This window comes from Ammodytes marinus (assembly GCF_949987685.1).
Source record: "Ammodytes marinus genome assembly, chromosome: 6".
NCBI lineage: Eukaryota > Metazoa > Chordata > Actinopteri > Uranoscopiformes > Ammodytidae > Ammodytes > Ammodytes marinus.
Window position 1 is genome coordinate 21254146 of NC_137235.1, and position 18395 is coordinate 21272540.

At 42.5% G+C, this 18395-nt stretch overlaps 3 protein-coding genes across 3 annotated transcripts; all 3 read left to right on the forward strand.

Annotated features, from left to right (window-relative positions):
- Positions 1–274: 274 nt before the first annotated feature.
- saraf (store-operated calcium entry-associated regulatory factor) lies at positions 275–5767 on the forward strand. The gene is made up of 7 exons (XM_080030126.1): positions 275–474; positions 1689–1867; positions 2021–2219; positions 2435–2710; positions 3613–3871; positions 4560–4666; positions 4961–5767. The coding sequence occupies exons 1-7, from the start codon at positions 408–410 to the stop codon at positions 4984–4986; spliced, it is 1113 nt and encodes a 370-aa protein (XP_079886252.1). The 5' UTR covers positions 275–407; the 3' UTR covers positions 4987–5767.
- Positions 5768–6600: 833 nt separating this feature from the next.
- tmem187 (transmembrane protein 187) lies at positions 6601–7505 on the forward strand. Its single transcript, XM_080029718.1, has one exon. It carries the CDS (start codon positions 6662–6664, stop codon positions 7439–7441), a length of 780 nt encoding a protein of 259 aa, XP_079885844.1. The 5' UTR covers positions 6601–6661; the 3' UTR covers positions 7442–7505.
- A 2722-nt stretch (positions 7506–10227) lies between these two features.
- Positions 10228–16653, forward strand: ndufs8a (NADH:ubiquinone oxidoreductase core subunit S8a). Its single transcript, XM_080029209.1, has 8 exons — positions 10228–10313; positions 11103–11158; positions 11641–11706; positions 14717–14806; positions 15083–15191; positions 15292–15355; positions 15426–15554; positions 15926–16653. The coding sequence occupies exons 2-8, from the start codon at positions 11116–11118 to the stop codon at positions 16055–16057; spliced, it is 633 nt and encodes a 210-aa protein (XP_079885335.1). The 5' UTR covers positions 10228–10313; positions 11103–11115; the 3' UTR covers positions 16058–16653.
- Positions 16654–18395: the final 1742 nt, after the last annotated feature.

The following is an 18395-nucleotide window of genomic DNA, read 5'->3' on the forward strand; positions in this document are numbered from 1 at the left end:
AATGTTGGGTTTTTATAGCTTTCTTATGTTTGGAATATAAAATAGTTCTTATTTTTGATTTAATTTTCAGACAATAAATGGTTTCTGATTAGAATATTTACATTTATGAATATGCCACTTAGCTATTGATATAGAGCCTATTAAGGTTGGTATGGTAATAGCCTGTATTTTTAAATGGGCCTACGTCGTTGTTACCGGTTGTTACATAATGTGCTGTAGATTGTGTGGACTAAATCTATTGGTTAGCGACAGCAAAATATCATGACGCAATACGGAAGCTGCTTGTGTTATTGTCTGTATGTCCATGGCTTTCCATAGCAGTCAGGATTAATGTAACGCAGACCGTTCATTTTTATATTAATTTTAACAAGTAGGCCTAGAGAAACATCGGCTGTCCGTTGGGGAGAATGAGGCGCTTTATTCTCGCATTGTTGCAGCTTCTGTTGGTGGGACACATCGAGAGTTGGGATGACGGTAGGTTTGACTTATTTCACTTCCGCATCTAACGTATTGACAGTATAGTGACCAAACAGACAACCAATACTTAAGAAAGTAGTTAGGCTATATGAAATATAGGCTATCAAAATTACAGTCTGAACCCCAGACTAACACTCTTTTTTTAACGGAACATAGTTCAAAGAGCATGCACATAGGAACCGTGAGTTACTAAAGCTAGTATTTACGATAGTTTAGTCCGTCTCAGTGACATCTCAAATAATAGTTAGGCCTATTTCCTGCCAGCCCTATTTGTGCAGCCTGCGAGTAAAGTGCGTCATGGCTAAAATAAGTGAACATATTTCTACTGCTCACCTCATCAGACCGTCAGCGACCCTTAATTGTTTTGGCAGCGGCTGGAAACTCAACAATTATCTCAAAAGATGATTTATTGATTGACTGTTGAAAACTCATCGAGGAAATCGTCGATGACAGATTAACAATGACTATGGTTAATTGTTATTAAAAAAGTAACCTAACGAAATTAAGACCTGACGCATCATCTCGACCTTCAAAATGAGAAGGTAAAACATAACATTAGAAGTGGAATTAAGGACATACAGACAGCTATGGCTGGATCACATGTATTTAGACATGGTAAAAAGAACATTTATTACACTGCCAGCAAGTACATAGACCAAGGGGAATAGAAGGCTTTATTAATAACTTTAAATTATAACTTAACGCCCTTATTATTAATGGAACTCCGAAAGATCCAAAGTTAATTTCTGATTTTGTAACTTGTATGTTATGGAAAATTATATGAATTCACATTTACATTTCCTGAAAATAATCCTTATAATAACCCGTCAATTGATGATAAATTTAAATGTAGGTGGGACTCCGATATGTTCCAGGAATATATCCAGGAATTCACGATCTATCCGATGAATTTTATACTGTCGGTACTTATTCAGAAAGTAAATGTATCATAAAGCTTGCATTAGTGCAGGAGAGATGGCAGCTACAGTGATTATCTTTATTTGTATGGCACCTTTCAAAAAATAGTTTTAACAGAGCAGATAAAAATATACAAAAGAATCTAAGCAAAAACAGAATGAAATTCATCAGAAAAAAGTTACCAAAACCAGAACAAGGCAGATAAAACAAGGTAATCTGTAATCCCCGAACCCTTTATTAATAGCTAATATGTTATTAAAATGACTTGTGTTTTGGTCCTGTGCCCGCTGTAGGCAGTGTTCTGCTGCGTGACGTGCAGGTGTTGACTCTGTATAGGAGCCGCTACACCACGGCGCGGCGCTCCAGCCCCGTGCCTCAGCTGCAGTGTGTGGGAGGCTCTGCAGGCTGCCATGCCTTCAGCCCAGAGGTGGTCCAGTGTCAGAACAAAGGCTGGGACGGATTGGATGTACAGGTACACAGCAGCATTATTCTTTACAATATTTTCTTGATCAATCATTTGGTCTACATACAGTATAATGTGCCAAAATAGTCACAAATCGCCATCGGAACATCTCATAGTCAAAGTTGATTCGTATAGCTAAGTTTTCCTCCTTTCCCTTCTCAGTGGGAGTGTAAGACTGACATGGACAACGCGTACCGCTTTGGTCGCATTGAGGTAAGCTGTGAGGGCTACAGCCAGCCTACTGATGCCTACATACTGAAGGGCTCCTGTGGGCTGGAGTACACACTGGAGCTGACCGAAGAGGGCAGAAGGAAGACACATGGCGGCGGGGGCTCCCACGGAGGATTCAAGGGCTTTGGAGGTAGGACCATAGAGTTATGACATGTATGAGGCTTCATCTTCACACTAAAGGACTAGATATCTACAAACTCTCTTTCTTCAACTCTCTTGATGTTCTTTTTTTATGTAGTTTGGGATTGTAGGAGCTTGTGATGCTGAAAAAATTTCCACCTAAACTGACAACAACAAGTCTAAGTCTTATCTTCTCTTCTCTTATCTTGTGTTTGTCTGTCTCAGATCTGGGGGGCTTTGCCTCCAGTTTCTTCAGCGGTTTCTCTGGAAACAAGCAGCAGCAGCAGCAGCAGCCCAACCAGCAGAGCTCCTACCCAGCAGGCAGTGAGTCGTCTGGAGGCCTGCTGGTGCCCGCTGTGCTCCTGCTCCTAGCCTATGGTGTTTACAAGCTGTTCCTCAGCGGGAACATGGGCCAGCCTGGTGGGAACATGGGCCAGCCTGGGCCAATGGGAGGCTCCACTGCAGGACCTCCACCCCCGGGATTCAAACCAGACTTCACAGGTAGCTGAAGCAAAGCAACACGTCCGATTGTTTGGATAGTCTTTTCTCTCATAGAAACAACTGGTAGTATGACATGTGCTGATGTAACAAATTATTATTTTATTTCTTGATCAATCATTTGGTCTAGAAAATTTACCAAATTAGTCAAATGACAATTGGAAAATCTCAAAGCTAAAGTTGATATATTCAAGTAGCTCATTTTATGTGACCATCTTAAACCAAACGATCCTCAATTTACAGATGATCATGGTAACTTTTAAAGATATTCACTTTTTAGAAGGTGTAACCAGAAATTTCTTATTTAAAAAAAAAACTCTTGAAATTAAAGTTGGAGTCAGCAATTCTGGAGAACGCTTGTTGTCAAAATCGCTATTTGTGAAAATCATTTAATATCTCCTCATGATCTGCTACCTGTCCGTACTGTGTGTGTGCTGAAAGAAATCCAGTGTTAATATACAGCCTAGGCACTGTAAACGGGTCTGTAAACAAAGGGTATGTAAACATAGGTGGGCCGCCGTAGCTAGCAACATGCCCATTTACAGAGCCTAGGCTGTGCATTAACACTGTAATTTATTTCATCGCGCACACAATATTACAGGTAGCGGATCATGAGGTGATATTTGCCCATTTGACAAAAAGGGATTTTGACAACAAGCTTTCTCCAGAATCGCTGACTCCCCCTTTAAGTGATTGATTAGGGCTGGGTATTGACAAGTATTGATACGCATCATGATGCATGGATCACGATATGATAGATCACGGTACATTGTGATTGTTAGGAGGGATCGAGTGCAGGATTATCATTGTTAATTTACGTTGTACGAAACAGCTGGATACACACTGTATTATGACATAACAACTACCTGACTGAAATCTTATATGTGTTCTTGTTTTGGGCCCAGGCTATGGTGGAGCAAACCCAGGCTATGATGGTGCCAACTCAGGCTATACTGGTGCCAACTCAGGCTATACTGGTGCCAACTCAGGCTATACTGGTGCCAACTCAGGCTATGATGGTGCCAACCCAGGCTACGGTTTCAAAAGTGACTACACTCAGAGACCACATCACCCAGGAGGCCGTGCTGCTCCTGGGACGGGCGGAGGCTTCTGGACTGGCATGGGGACAGGAGGGCTGCTGGGATATCTATTTGGAAGTCAGAGGTTAGTAAAGAGATGGATGCGAGTGGAAAAATGACATCCTGAAGAGTCTTTTGAAAACTAAATGTTATCATTACACATTTAAGCCCCTTTCTCGCTTGAACTCTGGAAATTGTCCGGAGAATCTGACTTTGAGAAAGTCTGAATCTACCCTTTCACACATGCAGCACACAGTAGGTTGTTGGTGTGGGACACATTCAAATACATTATGCCAATCCCCACACACACACACATTATACACACACACTAAATATATATACAGTGTATATAGCCTACACACACACACACACACACACACACACACACACACACACACACACACACACACACACACACACACACACACACACACACACACACACACACACACACACACACACACACACACACACACACACACACACACACACACACACACACACACACACACACACACACATTGTAGGTGTGAGACACAATCATATACTTTACGCCCATCTCCCGCTCCTAACCCTGACTTAGTACTAGGGGGCCACTTGGGTAAGGTCAGGGTAAAGTCTGGGTTGAACAAACCTGACATTTGTGTTCACACATAAAGCTCATCGGGGTAAACAAAGGATAGCTTCAGAGTCACAGTGCATGTGTGAAAAGGGCTTTACATTCAATTCAGAGCCTGAGGTAATGTGTACTGTGTGTTTTTTTTTCTCTGCAGGAACCAGCCATCCTACAACTCTAATAACTACTCCAGTTACACCCAGAGCAGAGTGCCCCCTGCTGGAGGCTCCTCCTCCTCCTCCTCTGGGACACGCACTGCCTCAGGTAGGACTGCATGTTAGCTAGCAGCTTCACACACACACACACACACACACACACACACACACACACACACACACACACACACACACACACGGACGATCAACCTTTTTACCAGCGCTAGGTCCTACTGCCATCCACATTAATCAGTTACATTTATCCCACCATTGTCTTAAAACAAGAAAGAAAAAATAAGCAAATTAATGTTCAGGTTCTGATAATAATTACAAAAATATACTGTAATATTTTTACAATATTAATAATATTACAATAGGAACTCACATGTTGTGTTTTCTTCAGGTTTTGGAGGAACCAAGAGAAGATAAAAGAAGTGGAGGTGGAGGAAGCGTATCAATGTTCCCAGGGCTCAACAGTCCCAGGGCTCAATGTTCCCAGACTCAATGGGGCGTGTGTGTGTGTGTGTGTGTGTGTGTGTGTGTGTGTGTGTGTGTGTGCGCACGCGCCTGTGTCTATCAGTGCGTGTACGTGTGCGTGTCGGTCTCACTCCTATTCTAACCTCTCCCTGTCCCCTTACCACCCAACTGTGATGCCTGAACCTAATCACCAATTTCAGGAACATCCTATTTGGTGAATTATAAACCTGGGAACATTGAGCCCTGGGAACATTGGGATGAGCCCGAGGTGGACACATTCTCTACCATGGAGGCCACTGACAGGACTGAAACTGGGACAACTGATATGGGACACTCAGTGTTTATTCCATCAGACCATGCAGAGATGAACGTGTGATTTGCGTTTGATATTGCTATTATAATGTGTTTAGAAGACAGCCATCTTGCAGTTCACTGATTCTTAATTATCTAGTGATTGAGTAAATAGAATGTGACTTTTCTTTCTGCAGTCTCTATGCCGGACTCTGTGTGTTCTGCCCCGGACACAGAGAGATGTCTATGATGAATACTGTAGCACTTTTTTGCGCATTCATTTAAAACAATGACAGATGTGTACTGTCTGTGGATATGCACATCTTTTTCTGTTAGTGTACCTGGAGCTGAACAGATGTAAGATTGTGAATCTAGTTATATAATGTTTTTATACCTGTGGCATTATATTCAGTTGATAAATAAAAAAACTGCCTTCATGAGAGTATGTTGTTCTGTATTGGTAATTAGTTGGAAAGGTAAACCTTATAAAAGTTGATGGAATGAAATCACAATTTTGACTCAACGTACAATAGAAAGAGCAATAGAATTACTGGTGAAGGTTTGAGTAAGAACACTGGCAGGAACAATGGATGAGCCTCATGGTTCATTACTCAAGGAAGGAAGAGACCCTATGTGTCTAATGTGTCTAGAGAAGGTGGATAAAAAGAACATGTTACAAATGAAGCTAGCCGCACTCTATTAACAACCAGAGGGGTTCAATCGAGTATGGCAAACCACTTTGGGCTCACAGTTACAATGGTATGAAAGAGGAATACAATTTATAACGACTTCATCATTAAAATGAAACCATCTGCCACGTTTAACAAGTAGTTTAACACAACAAAGAGAATCAGTTTAGGGTGGAAAATCCCCAACATTCATATGGATTAAATTGTCATCACGAAGAATTCTTTGTGTTTGCCGTTATCTCAATATTTTATAATGACATACTTATGTATCGTTTTTTTTAAATGGTCAGTATGACAACAGTCAACGGAGGGGGGCGGTACGGGCAGCAGCGAGGCAGCCAAACCTTCATTTTCTATCACGTGATTGACCTCGTTCGACTAGGAGCCGTCTGGCTCAGACCTGCGCAATTATGACGCGCGTCTTGCTGAGCGCACAGCATTTTGGCAGCATTTTTGCAGTGCGCTCAGCAAGACGCGCGTCATAGTTGCGCAGGTCTGAGCAAGACGGCTCCCACTCAAACAAGGCTATTTTCAGACTGCAACTCCGCCTTCTGCCTAAAGTCTCAGGAAGTTTACGGTACACAGTCCAGTGTTGGTGCACCATCTCTCTACAGATGGCCTCGCTGTATTTGTAATAAAAAGCAGCAATGAATTCAGCTCTGCTTCACGTGGCGGTTCCTTTCGTGCTCTGTGTCGCCTTGGCGAACACAGGCCTGTTCGACGGAGTTGAGGTGGACTTGTCTTATTCGCATTATGCAGAGCGGAGGGTTGAGGATCTGCCATGTTTCCTCGCGATGCCTTGTAACTGTCTTGTGAACCTGCTTTATATCCTAATGGGCCTCTATTGGCTGCTGTGGCACAGAGGCGTCGGAGAAACGGTGCAGAGCCGGTACGCGAGAGAAGTGTTCGCGTTCATGGCTCTCCTTTACGCACCTGTACAGTGGACGCGCTTGGCGGTGCTTCGGCGCGCTCCCGCTGTGCTGGACCAGTGGTTCACTTTACCGATCTTCGCCTGGGTCCCGGTTTGGATCGGCCTGATAGAGCGCGGGCCATCGAAGTGGCGAGCGGCGTCGCACGCGGCAGCGCCAGAACTGTTGTCTGTACTTAGCTACGGCCTGGCGCTGGTTCATGTGCTAGGCTTTGACCTGGTGCTGGGTGTACATGTCGCCCTCGCGCTTTATAGTGGAGTTCGCGTGCAGCGGGCGCTTGGGGACGGTCGCACGCGGAGATACCTGCTGCTGGCGCTGCTGTCGTGCGCCGGGTTCGTGGTGCTGAAGCTGCTGGATCACTGGCTCGCTCAGCACCGGCTCTTCCAGCGCTTCACCGGACACTTCTGGTCCAAAGTGTGTGACGTGCTGCAGTTCCACTACAGCTTCTGTTTCCTCACCGCACTGGGGCAGAGGAAGACACTGGCGCAGCGGGAGTGACACAAGGGGACATGGAACATAGGTCGCTATGAATCCAAATCATTCCTCTCGCATATAATGTTGTTTGACCCATGGAAGTTCAGTGAGCTATTAAAACAGCACAAACTATTGTCTGGGTTTGATTTGATTCTGTCTTAATGCTCAAATCCATTCCAACATGGACATGGATCTATGAAGATAACAATTATAAGGCAAGGCCTACAAACTAAGTAGAAAATGTAACAAGGGAGTTGGTAATGGTCAAAGATAATAAAGTCTTTCCACAGTGGGCCGCAGCCCCTAATCATGATGGATTACAACTTTTACTTTTTAGTCTCTGCCACAGGACAAACTGGTTCACTGACCTAATGTTACACATTGCTCATTGTATATCAAATACAGTCACCCATTCCCACCCTTAAATGTAACTACAGCACTGCAGGCTCCTGTCTGAGCACTGGCAGTGAGTGTTTATGGGCGGGAAGCACCAAGTCCCTTAACTCAAAGTGAATGCAGGCCTTGATGAAGGACTGTTACTGTGGAATAACATGAGTAAGTTGTGTTAGTGAGTGTGTGTGTATAGAGCTGTGTTGTGCCTATGCTCCTTATAGAGGTGATGAAAGCAAACTTCAGCAGACTGACTAGCTCACATACATGTGAAAAACTGAGGAAAATGTCACAATACTAGAATCAAATAACTATCACTAGTTCCTTAAAAAATCTAGCATATATGCTCTCTACTTATGTAAATATAAAGGTAATTGTGATGGGTGATTTTAACATTGATTGGCTTTCTGGTGCCTCTGAATCTTTCCTAGAAATCTGTAGCAACCTAAATCTAACAAGTAATAACTGAGCCCACAAGACCCAATATAAAAAAACAGCAAAATCAACTTTAATTGATTTAATTTTATCAACTAAAATAAATCAAATAGTTTCTTCTGGTGTCTTTGACCTTTGGGGTTAGTGATCACTGCCCAGTGGCCTGAGTCAGAAGCATTCATTTAAAAAGCTCTCAACCTGAAATCATTACTAAGCGTAAATTTAAAGGTTTTAATCACCACAACGTTTAAAATGATCTCAATCATAGTGACATTCAAATCACAACTCAAATTTCTGATGTTGAATTGGCCTAAGACTATTTCATCAATACTTTCACTTCATTTATAAACAAGCATGCACCATTTAAAAAGCACAGGATAACAAATAGATCAAACCCCTGGTTTACAAATGAACTGTCCGACTTATTTCTCCGAGAGAAATAAAGCCTGGTCTCTAGCTAGACTGGAGAAAATTCCAATTGGACCGTGTTTAGACAACTCAGAAATAGGTGCACAACCCTGCACTGTTTTGGAAGGCTGTGAACTAATAAAACAATTCTAGAACAGTTCCCATTCAGATCAAAATAAATGAGCACGCTCTTAATGATCAAAAAGAGATTGGTTTAGCTTTTAATAAACATTTTATAGCTGCTGGACAACTCTTTCAGAATGGAGGATGTACGCCTTCTACAAACAATAATAAAATACCAATTGTCAGACCGAGGATAGATTATGGGTGTTTTTGTCATGGGACGGCAGCAAAATCAATTCTCAAGAGACTAGTGCAGGCAATAGCACTGGGAGTCGTCTGTGGGGCCTCCCATTCCACCCCAACCACAGCCCCCATTGGGTATGAGTAGATCTAGTTGGCTATGCAGTAAATATGTCATGGGGGAGCTGGCTTTAGAAAATGTGTTGGAATGGGGAGGAGCAAGAGTGATAAGGGAGTGTTTCATCTTAAAAGTCAATGGGGAGGATGGAGCTTGGGGAGGAGGGGCTAGCCCCTATATTTCACTGGATTCTACCAGTGCCAGAGATTGACCTTAGTGTATTACCTTACCAGAGAACTGCAGCATATTGGGAGATAGTGAATGAAAGGCTGAACAACACCTGGGGACAGTATGTACACATTTACACCAGCGGGGCTCAACCAATTGCGATAATCTGGGCCACAGTGGGTAGAGGTAGTCAAACCAGGGCCAGCAGAGGTATGCTCTGACTCTGCATCAGTGCTGATGACATTGAGGGAGGGAAGGCTTGGAGCCAGGTCAGACCCCATGGTGGAGCTTCTTACCCCGATAGTGACCAGGTGGGAGAGTCAGTCGGGTTCATGTGGGTCCCAGCTCATGTGGGGATAAAGGGAAATGCTATCTGATGATGGGGCAACGAAAAGGTCATTAAGCTGTGGACGTTAAAGTGAAGCTGGGGTCAAATGAGTGTAGGTCAATCATAAAGAAGAACATCATGGCTGTGTTGCAGGAGGACTGGGATAGAGAAAAGAAGGGGAGGCATTACTACAGCTTGCAGAATTGGCCTACAGTCACAAAGGGCCAGTGTTTTTTTGGGAAAAGAAAGGAAGCAAACAGTCATGATGACCAGACTGAGTCTGGGTCATTGTGGACTGGAATGGGACTTGTAAAAACTTGGGAAACACAAAGATGGGCTCTGGGAAGTGTGTAAAAACAGTACAAAATATCCTGATGGAATGTAGGCTACTGGACTAACTCTACAAAGGGAACAGCTGTATGCAGCAGTGGAAAGCCTGGGCACAACATCTGTTACACTAATGAGCCTTCTAAATCCCATTGACAACCAGCCTGGGAATATAAAAGCTGTCCCGAATTTTATAACGGCCACTGGATTGTTACTATGGGAATAGGATAGGCTAATTGGTGCATATATTTGTCCTGTGGGTGGCAGCAATATGGCGCAAAGGCATACAGTCTCCTGGCAACTAAAAGAAGAAGAAGAAGTTAATGACGTCATCACGTTGTATAACTTCCTGTGCACGCCGCGTCCGTTCTGCAAATCGTCCGCTGTTCTGGTTCAGAAGGCCAAATAGCGACATTTCGGTGAGTTTGAAAACATATAAACTGATAAAGATTGACGTCTTATTAAGTTACCTCATATCACATCCAATATGTTATTTATTATTATTTATATCTGATCTTGAAATTATGTTTTTTGACCACAATATACCTCAGGCGACCTTTATGCAAAAGACCTTGACAGTATGGCTGTTAATCATGGCTAGTTTAGCTTAGCATTAAACCTTTACACTTCAAATTAAACTGAGCTACCATTTCTTGTGCACAATAAAGCTTGTGATGCGCCGCAAAGTTTTTGCTTTGCGTGCTACTGTCGGCTAGTTTAGTAATGTCATGCTACCGAGGTGACATTAGCAGTGCTAGACGTTCAATAGGGTTGTTTTTCAAAGGTAAAGATGGTTAATGTTAGGTAACACTCCATGTCTATCATTGCGCGGTTGTTGTTTAACCTCAGCTCAGAATCTTATGGTACACTTACATTAAATCTCATTATAGTCTCAACCGTCGTATGCCACCGTTTAGTTTTTGTCAAGATTATTCCATGCACTGTTTACATTATGCCATACAACTGAGAGGAGCGGTGGACTGTTTACAAATGTGTGTAGCCATTGCCAATACACTGCATGCATGCACGTACATACATACATACATACATACATACATACATACATACATACATACATACATACATACATACATACATACATACATACATACATACATACATACATACATACATACATATGAGATAGTCCATTGCTGAGTTTGTTCTTTTTAAACAGTTTTTGTCATTGTTAATGTGTCTGGTTTCAGATTTGAATACGTGATGGCTGCATCATTGCGATTACTTTACAGCGTGCCAAGGCCAGGTAAGACTGTCCAGCCGGAGGAACACAAACCTATTCAGTTGACAGTTGTGATTGTGTACAAATGGCAAAAGGTCTTGTTAGTATTTTTTATTTTATTTTTTTCACCACAAAGCTGCTCTCCACCCATCCTGTCTGAAAGAAGACAGCTGGCATGGCAGCAGTAAAACAATGATTGAAAAAAAAAACATTGGGAAATTACACAAAACCAGTTCTAAAAGCTCAAGTCACAGCGGTCTGTCAGTGATAAGATCCATGTCGGATTTAAAATATATATTTGTTAGCTGTCAGCAGATGTGTCATAGTAACAAGTAATAACATATTAAGCAACACACATCAGTTACCTGTGTATTTTCTATTTGTATTTGTGTAATTTGTATTATCTGTATTTGTTAGGTGTATAGTCATTGGAATGTATTGCACTCATGTCTCCAATATAGCCACCTTAATGATGTGGCACTTTGTAAATGATTTTATCCCTTCAGGCACTGTTTTGGTCAGCCAGAATCTTGTGAGGTCCTTCAGTGTGTCCACACAAAAGGCAGGATTCAGTAAGTAACAAAAACACTCACATGCTCCTAACACTTAACTTTCCAAGTTTTGCTCAGCACTTCCTTCTGTTCATTGCCCCCCCCCCCCCCCGCCCCCCTGCTCGTTATTTTAAGTGTGTCTTTAGAAAGGTTCTCGTTAGTGTAGACTACCGTTTCCTTTTTCGCCGGACCGCCGAGTCCCGCTGTGTGTTGTTCTGGGTTTGTCTCCACCGCTGCGCGTAAAGGCAGCATTATAACAGTTGACGGGAGGAAAAAGAAAAAACGTCGAACCTACTAGACTTTAGGTGGGCTACTGTACTTGGGCATGGTACAGATGGCCTAGTGTGATTGCTCCCTAAAGTGAAAGCATTCAGCTCTGCTACTGTGAGGAGTGTAGAAGGACTGGACGGGGATCTGGTGGGATTAAGCCTGGAGAAGTCTTTTTGTTCTTGTCGACCCCTTCTAGGACTTTGGTGGTTATGGAAGGGTTGAAGAAATTAATTCTATACACTAAAGAAATTTGTAAGCTGACAGTGTATGTTCACTAACCGAATGTTAGGGAGTGCGTGCGCCGTGCAAAACCTGGGCTAGCGTTTTGGAAAAGGTACAACAAAGCAAAAACAATACATTTAAAGGAATTCTTGAAAATTAAAAAATTTAAGGACTTTTTTATGTACCACCACGTTATGTTGCGCTTTCTATTTTTACACGTTAGGTCATTTTAGAATCGAATACATATGGAAGAAACCAGCTGAGACGGGCACTTCCTGGTTTCCTTTCCGTATTTGACTCTAAAAGGGTCTTGAGTTTTTAAAACTGAACCTGATTCCTGAAACTTAAAATTTTTTGAACTATTCATTTAACATGAAGGATTATGTCATTATGGTGTTTGGTTAGTATTATTGCACCTCAGAAGACATAAACAGGTTGCAGCCATCTTAATTAATCACTGATTTATTGCAACACACCAAAGTATTTTACGCTCTTATTCCCTTATTGCAGCTCAGAATAACATGATGCCACTTAATGGAAATAATTATCCACTCTTGCTTCAACTCCATGGCTGTTCAGTGAATCCTGGATACGTAGAAGTCTTAGAACTTTAATTAAGAGAAAAACACGAATGGCTTTTCCGTCAGCACTGTGCAAACATCTAAACAGCACGCTCCTTTAATGAAGCTAGTTAACATTAGCAAGGTGTCCCCTTTAACTGCGGACGACTTTAACAAACTTCTTCAGAGAATTGCTGTGCTTGAGACGAGGATACAATGATTAGAGGTGAATGTGGAGATCAATGAACTGAGTGGGAATGACTGCTTTGCCATGGACTCAAAAGTCCTTTGCTGTGCTTTCCTCTCACAATAAAACAGATATGTGTTTGTTGGAGATATTAACAAACCTTTGAATTATTTTGAGGTCCAGTCCATAATAAATGTACCCTGGAAATCCAGACTCACCGCTAGCAAATCAATTTGCTCTGCAGCTTACTCTGGGAACAAATCATTGGAGCTCATTAACTACGTCTGAACATCCCGACTGACCAATCTAATGGCGACAGTGCTGTGCATGCGCCGTAGAGGTGGTGATAGTAAACAACAAAGAAATCGATACGGATACGTCGTTTGCAACGGCTTTGGCCTCAACACCTGATGATTTGGACTTCGCTTTTTCTTTAAAAAATTAACAGAAGACGGCACTCAAATCTTTCATTAGCAAGAAATATGTATTTTCTGTTTTATCAACTGGATACGGCAAAGGTTTAATTTACCAGTTAGCTAAACGACTTCACCTTGTTCATTGCTCTGATTGGTCGTAGTGCTATCGAATTGTACTCGTGGTATTTTGAAATGCATGCGTTAGTGCCGCCCTTTGAGCTGGGAATGTTTATTGCGCATGGCCAGACCCTACATCATTCTAGATGTAGGGTCTGGCTTTCCAGGCTACAATAAAAGGCCTCCTCTCAGATCATGTGTTGTCCGTATGTTTGAATGTGGGCTCATGCTGCATCTCTATTATGGCGCAGCACATGCTCCAGTGGAGTAGGGTTGTATAAAGCTGGATTGTGGGACTGTTTTCATCTATCTGATTATCTCTGATCCCTTAAAGATGATCCCTGCTGGCTGGCAGCTTTGCTTCAAGCAACTCTGAGTTTGTTGTCCTGTGAGTGAAGAACAAACAGTGTGTCTTTTTCTTCAAGAGCAGATTGAAGCACAAATCTCCATCGTGATGGTATTATCCTTTCGCCATGATTCTGTTTGAGCGGAACAGAATACTGTACTAATTTGTCTGACAGTCTTTCAGTAGTTTCCCATATAAAAGAAGCAACACCCTTTGTATTGCACATGATTTAAGATTACAGACATCTAAAAAGCCTGGCTCAGAGCCAGCAGCTGTTTATGTTTACACTAACCCAGGCCAGAACGTCACAGATTGATGTTTGGGGAATGGGCCAGGCCCGGCAGTTGCTCTGAATGTGGCTCAGTTCTCTGCATGTCATTCCCCTCTCCGCCCCATTTAATCACTGTCACTCTGTCTGCACTATAAATAAAGCATTGAAAATGCCAAAAAATAATCTTAATACAATTAAATAAAGAGTCACACTTTCACTTTAGAAGAGATGTTTGCCCTGCTTTTTTCTGAATCACGAGATTATTATATCTGAATTGAGATAATATTCTCGTTAATTCTTTTCCATACCATATTGTGCATTCATTAATATGTTTAACTCCCGAAGGAGAAGTGGAGACCTGGTAAACCATATTATCAGCGACCCATTGTCATTTGAAGTCCACCAGGGAATATATATGTGTGCTGCAGTAGACAAGTGTGAAGGATACAATTGAGTATGAGGAAATACTCCAGTCTCTTTAGATCCTAACTCATGAATGTTGATAAAATACATGTGGCCATAATATTGTAATTCCATCCCAGTATAGCAGCACTCACTAACAACAGCCCTGTTCTCTCTCTCTCTCTCTGTGCGTGTGTGTGTGTGTGTGTGTGTGTGTGTTTTGCGTGCGCATGTGTGTAGAGTATGTGAACGCCCAGGAGATCCCTACAGACATGAAGTCCATCACAGACCGAGCAGCGACCACGCTACTGTGGACTGAGCTCTTCAGAGGTCAGCTCAACCTCACACACAAATTAATATGACTCACAACGTCTTTATTCTTTCTTTCCTTCCTTGCTAATTGTTTTTAAATGAAAATGATTAAAATAACATAAACAGGTTTTCAGTCTCATGTTTATCAGTGCTTCATTAAGTACATGTTTATAAAAATCTTTTTGTATTTACACAGTAAAATGTGACCAAACTGATCTCCACCACTGGTTTGTGTATTTTGCTCTGCATGTGTCCTCTCTCTCATTGTCATGTATGCCTGTGTTGTGCTGTCAGGTCTGGGCATGACAATGAGCTACCTGTTCAGAGAGCCTGCCACCATCAACTACCCCTTTGAGAAGGGGCCGCTGTCGCCTCGCTTCAGGGGAGAACATGCCCTGCGCAGGTCAGGACCACCACTCTACTATCATTCAATGGATTTGATGGAGATCCCCCCTCTCTAGATCAAGTCTTAACCTAAAAGTCTTTGTAATCATGTTAAACAGGTATCCTTCAGGAGAGGAGCGCTGCATCGCCTGCAAGCTGTGTGAAGCTATCTGCCCTGCTCAGGTACACACACACGCACACTCACTCACTCACTCACTCACTGTGAACACCACATAACCTCTGTGTGTTGCAGGCCATCACCATTGAAGCAGAGACTCGTGGCGACGGCAGCAGGAGGACGACTCGCTACGACATCGACATGACGAAATGCATCTACTGCGGCTTCTGTCAGGAGGCTTGTCCTGTGGACGCCATCGTAGAGGTGTGTGGGGGGTGGGGCAGGGGGGCAGACTCGCATATAGTGGGGGCTGCGGGTCCTTATCCACTCAGTGTTTGTCAAATCCCCTGATAGTTGGTAGTAGTCCTATTTTCTCAAACTTTTACTTTTTGCTTCAACAAGGTCTTCTTGCCTTTAATCCAACAAATGAAATACTAATGGTTGACCAGCAGATGTTGCCATTTTGACTTCATCAATACACTAGTTGAGTGAATCAGAAAGCTTGAGCAGAAAACTGTTTTGATGAGTATGCTGTGCTTTTGAATAGCACCATCCTCACCCTCTTTCATATTAATTGTATCTATCTTGATGACTTCTCGTCCTGCTCTTACCTGCTCCCCGTCTCTCTTCCACAGGGTCCTAACTTTGAGTTCTCTACTGAAACCCATGAAGAACTGCTCTACAACAAGGAGAAGCTCCTCAACAATGGAGACAAGTGGGAAGCAGAGATAGCTGCCAATATACAAGCTGATTACCTCTACCGATAGACACACACACACTTGGCACATACCAGCATAGCCTCTCTAACCCACTCATACACACACAAACGTCCATACTGTACATACTGTAAAAGACAGACTCGGCTGTAATGGATGCACTTCCTCTTTGGATTTAGGTTTGCTTTAGGATTTGCTGGGCTTTTATTTAAAAAAAATAATAATATTGTATTATTTCAAACACATTTCCTCTGGTGTCAGCGTCATCCCCTTCTGAAATATCCTATTGATATGTCTATGATTTTTACCATTTCATTGTATGGATTATATATTTATTGTAGAACAATGAAATGTACCCTGGCTGCCTGTGTGATCCCTGTACAACAGTCCAGCTTCCTTAGCATAGTCCAGTGTGTGTGTGTGTGTGTGAGACATCATTCAGTGAGAACCATGTGGTTGTTCCTGTTCAATCCCACTGGACTAAACAGCTAGCAGCCTGAGTCTTGCTGTGACTGTATCAGAGCTGCAGATCGTAGACATCATGGATTGATTCTAACTATACATTGATAATTGTCATTATCTCGGGTGTCAGTGCAGAGTTTTATGGTCTCTGTGCGGCTCCCACCCTGACTCAAATAATAAAATTATGGGAGAAACAAAATGTGTCATTCGTGTTCCTTATTTACTTCTGAAAAATGTAGAAGACAATAAGTAACATTGTAGCAGTAAACTGGATCTTAAAGGGACAGTTGAGTGTTTTTGAAGTGGGGTTGTATGAGCTACTTCTGCATAGTTAGCGTGTCACCTTTATGGAGATCACAATCAGCGCAGTCACTATAAGGAGTTTAAGGGAGATGTTGAATCCGTGTATCTTCCGTTCAATCCAATATCCGATTTGAATTTAAAACACGACAAACAAAATTTGATGTCATTTTTCATTTGTATCACTGCCAATCAGCTGCTGGATTATTCAAGAGACACAAGAACACAAAGATAAATGTATGTCTGGTGGCAAACTAAAGCTGTGGAAAAAAATCACAGTTTAGCGTACAATTGAAGGGATATTTATGTTTGAGTTTAGCATTTTATATACACTCAACGGCCACTTTATTTTACTGCTTGTAAAATCAAATAGCTAATCAGCCAGGCAATCAGATGGCAGCAACTCAATGCATTTAGGCATATAGACTAGTCAATAGTAAGTAAGTAAAATGTATTTATAAAAGCACATTTATAACAGTTTTCACTGACCAAAGTACATAGTGCATTCAGTAGGCCAACATGAAGGTAAAATAACAACAATAGAAAAAATAAAGATAAAAGTACAAAATACATATAACCCGGACTTCCACACACAAACATATACAGTAGTGTAGAAGTCAGATAGCTAATGGGGAGGGAAAGCCAGGGTGTACAGATGGGTTTTGAGCCTTGATTTAAAGGCAGTAATGGAGGGGGCATCACGTATGTCAGGTGGCAGTTGGTTCCACAAGCGTGGGGCAGCTACTTCGAAGGCCCGGTCACCTTTTTGTTTTAGTCTGGATCGGGGGATGTACAGAAGACCCTTATTGGAGGATCTTAGGGTCCTAGGGGCTGAGTGGGGGTGTACAAGGTCCGCTATATAAGATGGGGCCTGACCATTGAGGGCTTTGAATACCATGAGAACTGTCTTGAAAATGATCAGTTGTACAGGCAGCCAGTGAAGGGAAGCAAGAACGGGTGTGATGTGTTCCCACTTTTTTGACCCAGTCAACAGTCTTGCTGCTGCATTCTGAACTATTTGGAGGCGTGATATGAGGGACTGAGGGAGACCAAGGTAGGGGGAGTTACAGTAATCCAGCCGTGATGTAATGAAAGCATGGATAATTATTTCAAGGTTGTGATATGATAGGCAGTGCTTTATTTTAAAGATGGTTCTGTGCTGGTAGAAGCTGTTCTTCACTACAGATGAAATTTGCTTTTTAAAGCATAACTCAGAATCAAAAATGACGCCCAGATTTCTAGCGGATGGTTTGATGAATGGGGTTAGACTACCTAGGTCAGTGACGATGGGTTTTTTGAATTTGGAGGGGCTAAAGATAATGACTTCTGTTTTGCTATTGTTAAGCTGGAGGAAATTATCCCCCATCCAGTCATTTATCTCCTTGAGACACTCTTGGAGCGTCTGAAGGCAGTCCCCGGATCTCAGAGGGAGATATAATTGTGAGTCGTCGGCATAGAAGTGGAATGACAGGTTATATTTCCGGATTATATTCCCCAGTGGGAGCATATATAAACAAAACAGGATTGGACCCAGGATGGACCCCTGGGGGACCCCACAAGACAGAGGAGCAGAGGAGGAGGAGTGCTGACCTATGGACACTGAAAATGATCTATGGGAGAGGTAGGA

What these genes read in the sequence shown, in the direction of transcription:
- saraf (XM_080030126.1), top strand. Translation starts at nt 408, where the DNA reads ATGAGGCGCTTTATTCTCGCATTGTTGCAGCTTCTGTTGGTGGGACAC. An exon ending in CATCGAGAGTTGGGATGACG is followed by an intron (nt 475 to 1,688) that starts GTAGGTTTGACT and finishes TGCCCGCTGTAG; the next exon opens with GCAGTGTTCTGCTGCGTGAC. An exon ending in TGGGACACGCACTGCCTCAG is followed by an intron (nt 4,667 to 4,960) that starts GTAGGACTGCAT and finishes TGTTTTCTTCAG; the next exon opens with GTTTTGGAGGAACCAAGAGA.
- tmem187 (XM_080029718.1), top strand. Translation starts at nt 6,662, where the DNA reads ATGAATTCAGCTCTGCTTCACGTGGCGGTTCCTTTCGTGCTCTGTGTC.
- ndufs8a (XM_080029209.1), top strand. Translation starts at nt 11,116, where the DNA reads ATGGCTGCATCATTGCGATTACTTTACAGCGTGCCAAGGCCAG. An exon ending in GGAGAACATGCCCTGCGCAG is followed by an intron (nt 15,192 to 15,291) that starts GTCAGGACCACC and finishes CATGTTAAACAG; the next exon opens with GTATCCTTCAGGAGAGGAGC. An exon ending in AAGCTATCTGCCCTGCTCAG is followed by an intron (nt 15,356 to 15,425) that starts GTACACACACAC and finishes TGTGTGTTGCAG; the next exon opens with GCCATCACCATTGAAGCAGA.